The following is a 16,187-nucleotide window of genomic DNA, read 5'->3' on the forward strand; positions in this document are numbered from 1 at the left end:
ATTGGAAAACTTGCCACATTCACGTTATTAAAACCAGTTTAACTTAATTAAGCACACTGTAATGCTGATGCACTAGCACTAAAGAAGTAGCCCTATAGAAAAAATTCTGATTTGACAGAATGATGCAAATAATATAATTTTTTTAATTTGTCAAAATTTTATTGGAAATTTATATGAAGAGTTATTGAAACAAAGATTTGTTTTTAATTAAAAGCAATCTTTCTGGCTTTTTTGGCTGCAAAATCAGTTTAATAAGCTGGGTTTCCAAACAGTGGGAAAATATAACCCTAGTTTTACTGCTAGGTAAAGCACAAAGTGACCAAAATGAAGTCAGCACAGAATCATCTCATCTAGATTAAGGTAGCACAGAAATGTTACAGAAGTCCTATTGTGCCTTATTTTTGTTTGGAAAGACATTGGCAATAGCAGCACATTCACATGATAAAATACATGATAAATCACTGCCTCTAAAGTTCCATCAAAAACTGACATTTTCACAGCTCTAGCATGATCTGCTGTACAGATTCTTCACAAGGAAGTGTCCCTGGCCTTTTTAACTCATATTAACTATGTATTTACTTTATGAAAGTTGAAGAAAACATTGTGAAAACGTAAAACATTGCCTGCCCAACTTCTGGGCTGGCAAAAGCTATACCGACTCACGGGGAAAAAAAAAGCAGGAGAATCTTAGTACAACATATGGTCAGTCTATACCAGGAGTCGGCAACCTTTCAGAAGTGGTGTGCCAAGTTCACTGTAATTTAAGGTTTCTTGTGCCAGTAATATATTTTAACGTTTGTAGAAGGTCTCTCTCTATGTCTATATTATATAAATAAACTATTGTTATTATCTGGGGTCCCGGCCACTGGTCCTGCTCAGCCCGCTGCCAGCTGAGTAAATGGAACCCCACACCGGCAGCGGGCTGAGTGGGACTGGTAGCTGGAACCTGAGACAAGGATCCCAGGCCCTGCTCAGCCCACTGGTGGTCTGGAGTTCTGACCACCAACTCCTGCCAGCCAGGATCCCGGCCGCCAACCCCCCTCAGCCTGCTACCAGCCTGGGGTCCTGCTCACCCAGGCTGGCAGGAGGCAGAGTGGGGCCGGTGGCTGGGCTCCTGACTGGCAAGGGGCTGGCAGCCGGAACCCCGGAGTAGCAGTAGGCTGAGTGCTGCCGGCACCCCAGACTGGCAGCAGACTGAGCCACTCAGCTCCCCACCGGCCCTGCTCAGCCCGCCACCAGCCCACTCAGCCCGCTGCCGGCTGAATGAATGGAACCCCAGGCTGACAGCAGGTTGAGTGGTTCAGCCGGCCTGCTCAGCCTGCTGCCAGCCTGGGGTTCCTTGGGGGTCCCCAGGCCAGCAGCAGGTGCTGAGTGGGGCCGGCGGCTGGTATCCCAGCTGGCAATAGGGCAGCAGCCGGAACCCCAGAGCAGTGATGGGCTGAGCCGCTCAGCCTGCCGCTGCGTACCATCAAAAATCAGCTCACCTGCCACCTTTGGCACGTGTGCCGTAGGTTGCCGACCCCTGCTCTAAACACTAATAAGGAGATGAGCATATTACAGTTGTTGGAGGGCTCTTATCAGGAGTAACAGGCTATAGGAAAGTCAGTCAACATTTTTTGTTTCTCTGATGAAAACTGGTCCACTCCCTGCCTCAAACCAAACCTGTCACTAATAATTGTCAACAATTTAATTTTCTGTTTTTGGCTAAGATATTGATTTAAAAAAATATATTGAAATTGGATTCAAGATTGTTAGCAAGCATTTTTGGCAAACAAAGTTGTTAAATGACAATCTAAATGGCAACACAGCACTGCTTTCATGCTTGGCTCACCCCCCAGCCTGCTGGTCCAACAGCTTCAGTAGACCCCAAAATCCACCTCTTGGGGTGCAGAGTGGCAACAGCAGCAGCAAACCCTCAGGTCCGATCACATGCCAATGGGCACCACCGCAAGCCCAACGGACCATGGTGAAGTTAGCACAGCATCTGATCTCAGGGACGGGGCACCCATGGAGCCACAGCAGCTCATCCTGCCCTGTGCAGCTCCCCCCAGATGAGATGAATCGCTGCCAGCCTGGGGGAGACGCGCTCCCCAGTTAGGGTGACCAGATCCAGATGTCCTCATTTTAAACAGCCAGTCCTGATATTTGGGGCTTTGTCTTATATAGGCACCAATTGCCCCCACCTAGAGTGACCAGACAGCAAGTGTGAAAAATCAGGACAGGGGGTGGGGAGTAAAAGGACCCTATATAAGAAAAAGACCCCAAAATTGGGACTGTCCCTATAAAATAGGGATATATGCTCACCCTACCCCAACCCCCTGTCCTGATTTTTCACACATCTGGCTATATGGCTATCCCCAGCCCAGCCCTGTGTGACATTCTAATTCTGGCTCACTGCCGAGGAAGTGAGTTACTTTCACTTTCATTCCTCAGCAGGCACGCAGCCAGCCTCCTCCCCCCACTTACTCCCCCCCCCCCCCCGCACCTCACCCAACCCAGCCCTGACGGAGGGGGGGAGGGAGGAGAGAGAAGGGGATGCTCCTGGGGAGGAGGGAGAAAGGAGGGGTGCTCCATGGGGCAGGGGGGGAGAAGAATGGATGTTATGGGGGACAACAAAGGATACTGCCTGGTTCCAGAGCCTCTGAGCCTGCCTCACCTCACCTCAGCCAGAAGGAAAGAGTCACACTCACAGGTGAGCTCCTTCCCCAACCCCAACCCCCTCCCCTTCCCAGAGACCCCAGCAGCCAATCCCCTCCCTCAGCCTGTGCTGCATTCGGCTCTCTCTAGGACCCAGCAGCCCTGCTCTTACATGCTCCACTGCTTCCCATCTGTCTGGGCTCCCGGCAGAGCGGTGCCCCCAGACCTAGTGGTGCCCTAGGCGGCTGCCTATTCTGCCTATGCCTAAGGACGGCCCTGATTCTTTCCCCATTCCATTCTTTCCCCCTCTCCCAAGGCATGCGTTTCCTACTGAGGAGTGCATGCACCTGCCATGTGTGAAATCTTAGCCACATTTAAATTATTCCGAGGGGGGGAGGAGCACCCACCCACCCTTCTTTTGAAAGCCTGTGAAACAATAATTCAGCATCAGCAAAATGTTGAAGAAAAGATGGAGACCAAGGAGAAATTTCAGGCACAAGCTGCTTTTCTTCAGAAAGTTAGAAGGGCTGAGACTGCGGGACCTGCCTCCTCTGCTCTAACTACAGCTCTGCTGCATAACCTCCACCTGCCCGTCCACTCTCTTTTCCTCTCCTGCCGCTGGCTGTTTAATCGCCCTTGCTGTTTTTGGGGGGAGTGGGAGTGACCTCGGCGTTGGGCGTCGCCGTGTCCCGTTCCCTAAGCGCTCTGCTTTTTGACATTTGATTCTTGCATTTCCCGTCAGGGGCAGAAACCCACCCCCCCCCCCCCCGCGCGCATTGACCCCTCTTGGCTTTGCTGCCTGCTCCACCCAGACTCGCCCCGCTTCGCCGCCACCCTCTAGCCTCAGGCCCTGTCAGGGTCTCCCGCCTCTCCTCCCGTCCCATTCGATCTCGTCCCGCTTTCCTTTCCCGCCCACGTCAGCCTGCTCCTGCCCTCTGTCATTCGCTGCTCCAGCGCGTGCACTCTGGTTCCCGTCGCCGCGCGCACCGCCGGCGTGGGGCTCCAGAGCCGGCCTAGCCTGGTTGCTCGCCGCCTCGGCACTCGATTTTTTGGCTGCTTGTGGTGTCGCCATTTTGTAAAGGAAGTTCGGGCTGGTTGCGAGGTGCATGGCGGGGAGGTCCCGGTAAGTTACGTTACCCAGCAACTCCTCGCCTCGGGAGCGCGCTAGCTCCAAAGCAGCGGCGCCGGCGGGGCTGTGGGTCCCGTCTGCGGCGAGGCAGGCGGCAGGGAGCTGCGCAGCGCCGGGGGCTCCTTGTTGGGGGACGGGCGGGTGAGTGTCTGCACCGGGCAGCCCAAGCCCTGCAGTTCGGGGTCCCCTGGGCGAGGCCTGCATCCGCCTTGCCGTGGAGAGCGGTATGGACGAGACCCTGCGCCGGTTGGTCCCGGAGAGGCGGGATGGCTGAGCGCGATCAAACCGCTCCCGTGTCCCTGGGGAGACTGTAGGGCTGGGCTGAGGCCATGTCCACACTAGCAGGGGTTTGCCCCACAGCAAGCGAGCGCTTCTGCCAGACTGGTTCCGCTCCCTGGCCAGAGTAGCTTTTCGGCAGGGGGCTTCTTTGGCATTGTCACGGCACCTGCACTAGGGCTTTTGTCGGTATAGAAATGTTGCAAAAAGAAAATCCCACCCCATAAGTGGTGTTATCTATTGCGCTGCCCCACCATTTCTGTACCCAGAACCGTGTCTCCATGGCAAACTTCTCCTGTTTGCAGAGCTAGGCCAGGGGTGTGATCCCTGATAGTCATAGGTTTGCTGGTATAAGCTCCATGGTAGGTTTATTTTGGAGTGTGTGGGGTCTGGGATGGTTGGCAAAAGCTTAGTTTTGCAATTTTAAGTTGTGTTAGTGATAGAAGCACTTTGTCATTATAGTTTAGGACCCTTCCAAATTCACTGTCCATTTTGGTCAATTTCACTGCCAGGGATTTTTTAAATTAGTCAATTTCATATTTTCAGATATTTACATCTGAAATTTCAGTGTTGTAACCATAAGGGTCCTGAGCTAAAAGGCTGGCAGGATGGGATGGTTGCAAGGCTATTGTGTGTGTGTGGGGGGGGGGGTGTCATGGGATTTCTCCCCTTATTTCTGACCTGCTGCTGACAAGTGTGCTGCCTTCAGTGCTGGGCAGCCAGAGAGGAAGGCTGCTGGCCAGGTGCCCAGCTCTAAAGCTAGTGCCTCCACCAGCAGCGGTGCAGAAGTGAGGGTTGCAGGGTATAGGGTGTATGGGTTTTCCTGGAAGTCTGCTGCCTAAGAAGGGGGCTGACAGCTGGAGGTGTGGCCTCTGTGCGCTAGAAAGTATGTGTGACAGCTGGAGCTGCGGCCGCTCCACAGGGTGGTGTGTGTGTGAGAGACAGCTAGAGTGGCAGCAGGGAGATGCATTTTGAATGGGGAGCCCAGCCCTTAGAGAAGAATGGAGTGATGAGGAAACTGAACTACAGCTCCACCAGAGCAGGAGATCCAAATCAAAATATTTGGATTTTTTTGTACGTATGGTTTTTTGACAAAAAAAGCAAAAGTTTCTACAGAAAGCAGACACTTCCTGAAAAATGTCATTGGGTTGAAAATCCAACTTTTGACTGAAAAAAATTGTGACAGAAAAATGTTGACCAGTCCTATATGCCATTATTAACTACTGAAAATATCAATGCACTCCTTGGATAATATCATAGTGCTGTTCTAAAGGAATTTTACAGTGGGAAAGAAGGATTGTTTAAATGTGAATAAATATCTAGTAGTCATGAGTTCTGATTCACTGAATGACATTTAAACTATCTGTGCATAAATTTCCCTATCTGTAAAATTGGGATAATAGTGTTTTGCTTTATGTGGGTATTGTAAGGTTTACTTAATGTTTCGAAAGTGCTTTGAAATATGTGGACAAAAGGGTCTACATATATGCAAAATATTTTTACAATACGAAAATATTATGTTATAAAAGGGTTGTGGAGATAATATAATCATAGAATCGTAGAACTGGAAGGGTTGAGAGGTCGTCTAGTCCTCTCAACCCTAAGGCATGACTAAGTATTATCTAGACCATCCCTGGCAGGTTTTTGTCTAACCTGCTCTTAGAAATTTCCAATGACAGAGATTCTACAACCTCCCTAGGCATTTTGTTCCAGTGCTTAACTCCCCAAACAGATGAAGTTTTTCCTAAAGTCCAACCAAAACCATCCTTCCAGCAGATTTATCCTCCAAAAGCACTTGCAACCTCTCCCAGCTTAGTATCGTCCGCAAACTTTATAAATGTATATACAGCCTATGATTAATTCAGATAACATCAGTTTGCTTTGCATTTCATGTATACAAAGAGTCTGAATTTTAAAATAAAATTGCATACCAAAAATCTCCCCTAAAATAATGCTGAGGTTACAAAGTCAAACACTTAAGTTTGGAATGACAGAATGCCCATACAACCTTAATTCAGCTTCCTTGTGTGTATGCGTTTTAATGTAGTCTTTAACTTACAAGATCACATGCTTTTTTTCCCCACAGAACCATTAACAAGCCTCTACCAAGCAATACAAAATGATAATTTTCAGAGGCTTATAGTTTGGCCAAACTTGTGTAGATTTTCACAGGACAGCAAAAAGTTTCCTTGATGGCTGCAGGGGGACCTCCCTGCCAAATTTCAGGTCTCTGCTCTAAAGCATAGATGCTCTACAGCTTTTCAGTGAAATGGTTGAACAAATTTTTAACAACTGATAATAAGACAACTTACAAACCTTGATCTTAGAAACAATTGAACTGTTTTTGCTGAAACTTTCCAAAAAAATTCAATTTGAGATAGCAGCAAAGAGTCCTGTGGCACCTTATAGACTAACAGACGTATTGGAGCATGAGCTTTCGTGGGTAAATATCCACTTCGTCGGATGCAATTTGAGATAGACACCTGGAGTAGAAGATTTCAGCATAAACATTTAAAGTTTGGCACAGTGATAAGCAAATGAAAATGATCTTGTATGGAAAGTGTTAAGTAATGTTAACTTTAGGGGGCACTGCCTATAATTCTATAACGTGATTCTTATTTTCAATTATATTTTTGCATGTTATCAATTTCAAAACCTGCATGTTTGTTCCTATTTTTGTAGCTGATCTTTTCCATAGACAAGCTTGATGTCATGATATCCTGACAGAGGCTACTGAAAGGCTCAAAACATTACAACTGCTGATATATAGACATCCACATCTTTTGAGCATCCTCCAGCACTGTCTCTAACACTGCCCACCACTTTTCTGTCCCATCCGGATATGTTAGTATTGAGCTGGAGACTGATGGTAATGGCCAGGAACTTAGTTTTATCTCTGCTTACAACCAGATCAGTGCATGCTGCTTCTTGCCTAACCAGATCAGTGGTCAGCTGCAGTGTGATTTGCCAAACTGAGCCAAGCCAACAAGACAATGTAATTGGCATATTCAGGATCTTGAAGCAGAATGATGTTCAGCACAGTGCCACTGATAATGGTCTCCTCAAGCTTATCCATCAGCCAGTCAGTGACAATATTGAACAATAATGGTGACAGAACACAGCCTTAACGAACTCCTATAGCTTGGAGATGGGACCCATCTCTTGCTGCAAAGTTGCAGCTCTGTGGAACCAAGGAAGGTTGAAGAACACCAGATTGATGTTTTTGATTCTCATCTTCTCAGTCAGCTGCTCTGTATCGAGGAGCAGGACAAGATCTGAGAGGAAGACCAACAAATTCTGAAGTTTGTGTACCAAGGAATGTCGCTGCATGGGCGGCGAGCACATGGGCACCAAAAACTTTGGTGGTGTGACAAGATTGCCAGTGATGGGCTTGTGACCCAGGAGCCTCTTAATGCCAACTGGCAATGGGCACAACTGTATTGGGTTGCAGGAATCTCCTGAGTCAGGTATTTACATTCTAGCTCACCAGAAGAGTGTCATGTTGTGTCTCTAATAAAATCCTGTATCACTCTGGTCATCAATATTATTGAAATGTATGGTGCAGAAACTATGTAAGGAGTTTGTGTGTGTGTGTGTGTGTGTGTGTATATATATATATATATATATATATATATACTGAAGTTCTTAATGTCTCTATCTATGAACTGGTCACCAGCAAAGGTGAAAAACGGGTTTTCTGTCAGATAAACATTTCTTGTCTATCTGGCTGCTTAAATGTACATTAAGTATTGTACAGTTCACAAGGAGTTGCCACTTACCAGTCAGAACCAAATGCAAATGAAATATTATGGGAACTTCAAAGAAAGAAACCAACAGGATGGGAAAAAAAGTGAGGGTGGGAGGAGGACGGAGATCCGTATCTTGAGGTGCACATCAAGGTAAGCTCTATTTGGGGGACAAAGAAGACTGCGTATCACCCTTCATTGAGGAAGAAAATGGACAGTGAGTTTGCTTCATGACAACACATTCTCAACCAGTCTTGATTGAAAATGCTGGATGAGTGAGAAACTTTCAGAGAGAGAAACTTCTTTAGACGGGAGGTTACACTTTCTAGAAACCAAACTTAACCAACAGGTTATGATGATTTTGTTTTATATTTAACCATTTGTTTCTAATATTTTTATTCACTATCAGTTGAATCTCTATTCTTTGATAAGAAACGTATCCTTGTTTTCACTATAAATATACCTAAGTGCTGTGGTGGCAAGCAAAGTGGTGGTTGTGACGGGTTGGATCACAGAAACCCCCTGTGAGCTGCCAACTGATGTGCCAAGACTACCTTTGCTCCTGTTTTCCCTGCCAGCTTAGGACTCCAGCACCCTGTCTTGCTGAGCTAGACACTCCCGTCTGTTCCAACACATACCCAGAGTGTGACTTACTTGCCCCAAAGCTGCAGGTTTACCTGAAAACAGCTCACAGAAGTGTGCTTGTCTTTAACACCCAGATGCCCAACTCCCAGTGGGGTCTAAACCCAAATAAATCCGTTTTACCCTGTATAAAGCTTATGCAGGGTAAACTCATAAATTATTCGCCCTCTATAACACTAATAGAGATATGCACAGTTGTTTGCTCCCCTAGGTATTAACACATACTCTAAGTTAAATAATAAGTAAAAAGTGATTTTATTAAATACAGAAAGTAGGATTTAAGTGGTTCCAAGTAGTAACAGGGAGAACAAAGTAAGTCATCAACCAAAATAAAATAAAGCGTGCAAATCTATGTCTAATCAAACTGAATACAGATAATCTCACCCTCAGAGATGTTTCAGTAAGTTTTTTCTCAGACTGGACACTTTCCAGGTCTGGGTACAATTCTTCCCCTGGTACAGCTCTTGTCCCAGCTTAGGTGGTAGCTAGGGGATTCTTCATGATAGCTCCTCCCTTGTTCTCTTCCACCCCTTTATATATTCTTTGCATAAGGCGGGAATCCTTTTGTCCCTCTCTGAGTTCCCACCCCCTCCTTCTCAATGGAAAGACACCAGGTTAAAGATGGATTCCAGTTCAGGTGACGTGATCACATGTCACTGCAAGACTTCATTACCTACTTCCAGCACACAGGTATACAGGAAGACTTGCAGGTAAAATGCAGCCATTTGCAGACAGTGGTCCTAGTTAACGGCAGTCATCAAGATTCCAAACCACTATTAATGGCCCACACTTTACATAATTACAATAGGCCCTGAGAGTTATATTTCATATTTTTAGTTTCAGATACAAGAGTGGTACATTTATACAAATAGGATGATCACGCTCAGATTATAAGCTTTGTAATACCTTACAAGAGACCTTTTGCATGAAGCATATCTCAATTACATTATATTTACTTATTATTAAATTTTTATAAAACCATATAGACTGTACAACGTCACAGTGGTCCTGAGCTGAATCTTACAAGCTGTTGTATACTGTTCCTTTTGGAACAACAGATCTGGTATTTCTGAGAGTGTTCAGCGAATAAGGAACTGGATGCTACAGGGAATGCTTGTAGGACTCGGATTGGTTTGTATTTATCACTAACCTGTACGGTGTGGAGTGGGGCCTAGAAAGTAGTGCTTGTGTTGTTAGAGGCTAGTGGCTTCATGGAGCTGATCCACAGTAGGCACAGACAAGACTGCTGTACGCAGGTTGTGGTGTGATGTCTCACAACCCTTGGTGCCCCTCAGGAGGATCACAGAGATAAACTGAATATGTAATCAGACTATCTTAAGCACCTTGCCAGAGATCAGTCTGGGTGGCGCTTGATTTGCATGTAGTCTATGTTCCTTTTGGAATTTGCCATCCTGATAATGATTATTTTCCATAGACACTGGACTGGACAACTGTGATAATTGTTGTTTTTTTTTAGTTATATAATATTCACAAAGTCGTCTCAATTTGACCAACAATGTATCTGTGCTACTATACAACAAACTATTTTGCAGCCCAGAAATATACTTTTACTTATGCAGCACTCAAAGTATAGTAGGCGCTTTACAGATGCGTAAGAAACAGTTCTTTCTCCAGGAAACTTGCAATCTGAGCCCCGTGTCCTGCAAAGGAATCTAGTTGAAGTCACTGGGACTTCAGGGCAGTGAGGTGGTGGGTAAGGGCCTGGTCAATCAGATGTATATGCAGGATTGGAACTAAGCACAGCACAAGTTGGAAGGCAAGAAATAGTGGGTGGGGAAGGTCAGGGAAGGTGGAAGAGATTAACCACAATTTACTGTATTATTTTGCTGATCTCTATGTGAATCTCAGAGATTGTAGGATACTTTTTATTTGTTTTTTACACACATTAAGAGCTAAAATTAGTAAATGATTTCAAAGGATTATGTGGGCTATCTAGGAAGGCTGAAGGGGGCTGGTCAGAGAGTATAAAGAGGTGATGGGAAGAAAATGAGATAAAAGAAGGTGGAAACATGAGATAGAGGTGGAAGGGTAGAATATTAGAATGAAGGTGACAAATGAGATGAAAAGTGAGAGATTCATGGTGGGCACCTTGACCAACGTTCCCTCTAATTTTTTTATATCCATATGTGGAATGATTTTTGTTATGTGCACCAATATGGAGGTGGAGTGTCACGGGGGTGGGGCCGTGTGTGTAGGGGGCTCAGGGCTAGGGCAGAGGGTTGGGGTGTGTGGAGGGGATGAGGGCTCTGGTTAGGGGGTGCAGGCTCTAGGTTGGGGCTGGGGATGAGGGTTTTGAAGTGTGGGAGGAGGCTCAGGGCTAGAGCAGAGGGTTAGGGTTTGGGGGGGTGAGGGCTCCGTCTGGGGGTGTGGGCTCTGGGGTGGGGCTGGGGATGAGTGGTTTGGGGTGCGGGACGGGGCTCAGGCTGGGGCAGAGGGTTGGAGTGAAGGGGGTGAGGGCTCTGGGTGGGGCCAAGGATGAGGGGTTCAGGGTGTGGGACGGGGCTCAGGCTGGGGAAGAGGGTTGGGGTGCAGGGGGATGAGGGCTCCAGCTGGGGGTGCAGGCTCTGGGGTGGGGCCAGGGATGAGAGGGTTGGGATGCAGGCTTCCCCGGGGCTGCGGCGAGCAGAAAGGACTCCCCCCAGTCCTCTCTTGCCACAGCACCCTGGGGCTGGGGCGCCTCTCCCTGTCTTTGTGGCCCTTGATAGCCTGCTGCATGGCTGCACAGCTTAGAGGGAACTTAGACCTCAACATGTGTGGGATCAGGCTTTGGAAAGGATAAGTAAGAAGATGGTAGGATGGCTGAAACAAGAAGTGATACTACACTCAAGGTGAAAAGTTCTACAGCGAAAGTCTAGATGATGTCATGAGGCCGATGGGTATAAACAGTTTCAGTATTGTTTAGAGAAAGGGAAGATACTGTCATTGTGTGAGGGTCTCAAAGGCCTTGAGCTGTGCTGTACGAGCCAAAACAACTGTTAATTAACTATTAGGTACTTATGAATGTTGATTCAGTCTCTTGCCTTGAAAATACATTTCACTGATTGTAATGTTTCATGGTAAAAATAAACCATGACAATTATTAACCATGTTTATTATAGTGGAGCCTAAGGGCCAACCAAGAGTGGGGCACCATTGTACTATACAAAGTCTCCACTCTGAAGAACATACAATCTAAATAGACAAGACAAACCCCTAAATAGACAAAGATGGGGAAAGAGGTATAATAAACAAACAGCATGAACAGTGTGAATGTATATACACACACATATGCGCGCGCACACACACCTCTCCTTTGAGTGGATTTACTTAGGAGGGGATAAGCTAAATGGAAAGAAAAGGGAAATAGGAGACAGGACAGGGGTCAAGAGGGTCAGAAGCCCAGGTGTTGAGTGAAACTGAGGTGAAGAGACTAGAAAGGACGGTCACAGAGAGGGTTGGAGCAAACAGCCAATCAGCACAGGGCAGAGAAGGTCCAGTCAAAACTGCAGAAAATTCTCTGAATGTCTAAAAGTCCATGCTTTGGCTCTACTTCTCCTACTAGCTAGAATCTTGGGCTGGCTGCTCGCTCTACTTTTTCTCCAAGGCCACATGGTTTGGGAAGGCACGTGTGGGCCCTAACACCCCTGGAGTTGGGGTCAGGGGTCTCCCCATCACATTTCTGTGTGCTCAGGGTTGGGTGACCCTGGCTGGACCTTATTTTACCCCTTGCTTCCCTGCTGCAGTGCAGCAGTCCCTGCTTTGGCTACCAGCTGGAGTCTCTGACTAGCTCCACTCTGCAGCTTTTCCCCAAGGCCACATTAAAATACCTTTTAATAATTATAATTATTTTCTTCACAGAATATTGAAGCATGTTTGTTCCAAGGTCTCTTAAAGTCAAGAGGAATGCTGATGATGACCTAAGCTGTACAGCAAAAATAAAAAAGTTGTCTTCTGGAGAACCCTCATTAGTGGAGGCCACAGACTTAAGAGATGTTAAGCCAACTATAAAAGATGCTTCTGCTTCAGGATGTAATTTATATAAAGCAGTACAAGAATGCACAGAGCTACAAATTTTTCCAGATTCAGACTTCCCCTTTGCTGATGAATCTTTGGGAAGGGACAACCAAAATGCTGATGAAGACAGTTCCTCTGTAGATGAACCCATTAAATCTTTCAGCAAATCCCAGCGCTGGGCAGAACCTGGAGAACCTATATGTGTTGTTTGTGGTCGTTATGGTGAATATATTTGTGATAAAACAGATGAAGATGTTTGTAGTTTGGAATGTAAAGCCAAACATCTTTTACAAGCCCAAGAAAAAGAAGGGTTAAACTCTGACAGTCTTGTGAAAGTAGAATCAAAACCAGAAACTCTTTTGCCTGTCACGCTTTATACCTATAAAGAACATTCCTTTATTTTAAGCCTGCAAGATGACCAGATCAAGAACCTTAAATTGCAGTTAGGTATTGTTGTCCAGGGCGAAGGAGTTACAAGACCTATTATAGAGTTTGAACACTGTGGTTTTCCTGAAACTTTAAACTATAATTTAAAGAATTCAGGCTATGAAGTTCCAACCCCTATCCAGATGCAGATGATTCCTGTTGGACTTTTGGGAAGGGATATCGTGGCCAGTGCAGACACAGGCTCAGGAAAAACTGCAGCCTTCCTGCTTCCAGTTATTATTAAAGCCTTGGAAGAGGTAATTAAAGTTTATGTATATATTCAGAAAGAGGTGAGATGCTTAATGAGTCCAGAGTTCTCAATGTAATTAAAAATGGCTGTGATTGTATTGAAGCTCAGTAGTTTTTTTTTTCTTTTTTTTTAAAGAGTTCCCCCCCTAATATTGTGAATATTTTCTAGTTGGGTGGGCAGGAAATATAGTCTGTTCATTGACATTAATGTACTTGCAGTATCATTTTGTTCACAAAAAGTAACCTATTGACCCTTTTTTGGTGTGTTTTCTCCCAATAATTATGTAGTATTCCCAGTAACTTAGAAGTTAGTTGCTAATATCCCAGCATGCATCATTCTGTGACATCACAAATACTATGAGGGCTTTAAAGACATTCCTGGTATTCATGTGATTTCACAGATGAATTTCAGGCTGTGATGTCTTCAGCCAACCAGCAAATATCCAGAGGAATTCAGAGGGTAAAATAATTTTTAAAGGTGAGGTAAAACTTATTTCTGTGCTGACTGCTCCCCACAACCTCATCAAAAGGGGCCCATCAGTGCATACTTGAATACTTAACTCAGTTTTCATTTTTGCTTTGTAGTTTATCTTAATCTTTGGCAATACCATTTGATGTAAGGGAAAAGAGACTAACGTGAATGCTTACATTTCATATGGCAAGTTTTCAAGCAATGGGTGATCTGGCATACTATTCTGTGCTTCAGTTTCAGGATACACTGTGGTGACTTTTCAGTCCAGATTCTCATTTGAACGTTGAATTTTTTTTTTTTTGGTGGGTTTAAATGAAAGTGTCTCTAACTTAGGAGATTTTCTTTTTTTCCCCCTTTTAATACACTATGGCTTATTTATTTATGGTGATTTTGCTTGTGACATCTGAAAAACTTTAATTTGTCTCTATGGCTTCTTAATTTTTAGGATAATAATTATTGTCTATTATGGGTGGGAGGGAAATGGCTTTACTTTTTCAAGTAATTGGTGGCAGTTTAGGGTTGGATGATCCAAAGTGCAGCAGAATCACTATAGTTCTTCGAGTAGTGTATCCCTATGGGTGCTCCATTCAACAGTGCATGTGCCTCTCAAGCAGATTTTCAGTTAGTAATGTACTTTCAGCCTGCACATGTGCCTTATGCCTCCTTGTGCTGGACACCAAGTCCATATAGGTGAGTACGAGCAAATTGCCTTCAGTTCCTTCTCAACTGCCTTGGCCTGAGAGGGAGCCTTAGTGTGTCTGCCTCAAGCATGCTTCGTCTTTTCTCTTTTTCTATAGTTGATTGATTAATTAGCATAGTTAGCTAGATAAGAAGTGAAAGGATTGTTTTTCTCCTATCCCCCCTCTGACAGTCACAGGGAAGATTCTTCTCATTATTGAGGGTGATGGAACCAACCCTGCATGCCACTCCAACTTCCATTTGGGCCCCCCTAGTGGCCACACTGGGACCTCTGGGATGCTTATTGGCAGCAATTTGTCGGACCACCTATACTGTCGCATAGGGAGGCTAGAGTTGCACAGCTCTCCACCCCAACGAGGCGTCTTCCCCCCCCCCACACACACACACAAAGAGACATTTGAAGACCAGGAATCCAGGGCAGATAAAGAGGCTACCCCTCAAACACTTATTTCATCCTCTTCTCTGTATGAGATGGTTATACCTCCACCATCATCCATTGCCAGAGATTTTCAGCAATTTCAAGAAGTCATAAATTTCTAGCTAGCAAATTTCTTTTGAAGTCAAGGATTCACAGCACAAATTGTTGGATATACTGTCGTCCACACAACCTCCAGGGTGGTGTTACCCATTAATGAGATACTCCTTTTGTTCTCCGATGCTCCACCTAACTAAGCATGATAGACAGGACTTCTCTAAGTCTACCCCGTAAGACAAAGACCAGAAGACACTGGATCTCTTTGGACAAAAGAGCAGTGGCAACAATGGTGAATTACCCCTGACAAGAAGCGATTATAGTTTTCCCATACCTTGATGACTGATTACTCAAGGGCAGCTCCAATGAAGCAGTGATGTCTTCCACTCAGACAGCCTTGCTCTGTCCCATGTTAACCCCTACAGTTTATCCTGAAACGGAATGTAAAAAAATCCACTTTAACCCCTATACAGAAGATACAGTTTATAGGGGTGTATTTGGACTTGTTGGCAGCCAGGGACTACCTTCCCTTAGGGTACGTCTACACTACGGGATTATTCCGAATTTGCATAAACCGGTTTTGTAAAACAGAATTTATAAAATCGGGTGGAGCGCGGCCATACTAAGCACATTAAATCGGTGGTGTGCGTCCATGGTCCGTGGCTAGCGTCGATTTCTGGAGCGTTGCACTGTGGGTAGCTATTCCCTAGCTATCCCATAGTTCCCGCAGCCTCCCCCGCCCCTTGGAACTTCCGGGTTGAGATCCCAGTGCCTGATGGGGCAAAAATCATTGTCGCGGGTGGTTCTGGGTAAATGTCGTCAGTCACTCCTTCGTCTGGGAAAGCAACGGCAGACAAGCATTTCGCGCCTTTTTCCCCTGGATTGCCCTGGCAGATGCCATAGCATGGCAATCATGGAGCTTTTTTTGCCGTTTGTGACTCTCACCGTATGTGTACTAGATGCCGCTCACAGAGGCGATTCAGCAGCGCTACACAGAAGCATGCTTTTGCTTTTGCATGACAGCAGAGATGGTTACTAGCCATATTGCACCATCCAAACCCTTCCATAAATTGGAACTGAGGATGATCATGGCTACCAGTCCTTTTGTACCATTTGCTGCTAGTGCCCCTGGTCAATCAGCCAGGGGCGCAAAAGCCAAGAGTGGTTACTAGCCATATTGCACCTTCCATCGTTTTGTACCATTGGCTGCTGTCATAAGTGCCCCTGGCCGATCAGCCAGGGGCGCAAAAGCAAAAATTGGGAATGACTCCCTGAGTCAACCCCCCTTTTTGGTATCTAAAAATAGAATCAGTGCTGCCTAATATAGGCAAGTGTGCTAGAGAACCACCTGCTCTGTGTCAGAGCCCGCAGAAATTATCTGTATGCTATTCACAGGGGGTGCTCCTGTAACAACCCCACCTGTTG

General features: G+C 45.7%; 1 protein-coding gene across 6 annotated transcripts in view; it reads left to right on the top strand.

Annotated features, from left to right (window-relative positions):
* The window catches only part of DDX59 (DEAD-box helicase 59), an 82,279-nt gene that overhangs the window by 51,947 nt on the left and 14,145 nt on the right, over window positions 1–16,187 (top strand). For 2 of the 6 annotated variants that reach the window (XM_045028693.1, XM_045028697.1), the window contains exon 2: window positions 12,289–13,127. In XM_045028693.1, coding sequence (XP_044884628.1) covers window positions 12,300–13,127 — 828 coding nt within the window. In that variant the 5' untranslated portion in view covers window positions 12,289–12,299. Of the gene's footprint in view, window positions 1–3,432; window positions 3,761–3,809; window positions 3,908–6,724; window positions 7,510–12,288; window positions 13,128–16,187 lie in introns of those variants that run through there. The other 4 variants (XM_045028695.1, XM_045028691.1, XM_045028692.1 and 1 more) reach the window with 4 other exon arrangements.

The sequence above is a fragment of the Mauremys mutica genome, chromosome 8 (genome assembly GCF_020497125.1).
Source record: "Mauremys mutica isolate MM-2020 ecotype Southern chromosome 8, ASM2049712v1, whole genome shotgun sequence".
Classification (NCBI taxonomy): Eukaryota; Metazoa; Chordata; order Testudines; family Geoemydidae; genus Mauremys; species Mauremys mutica.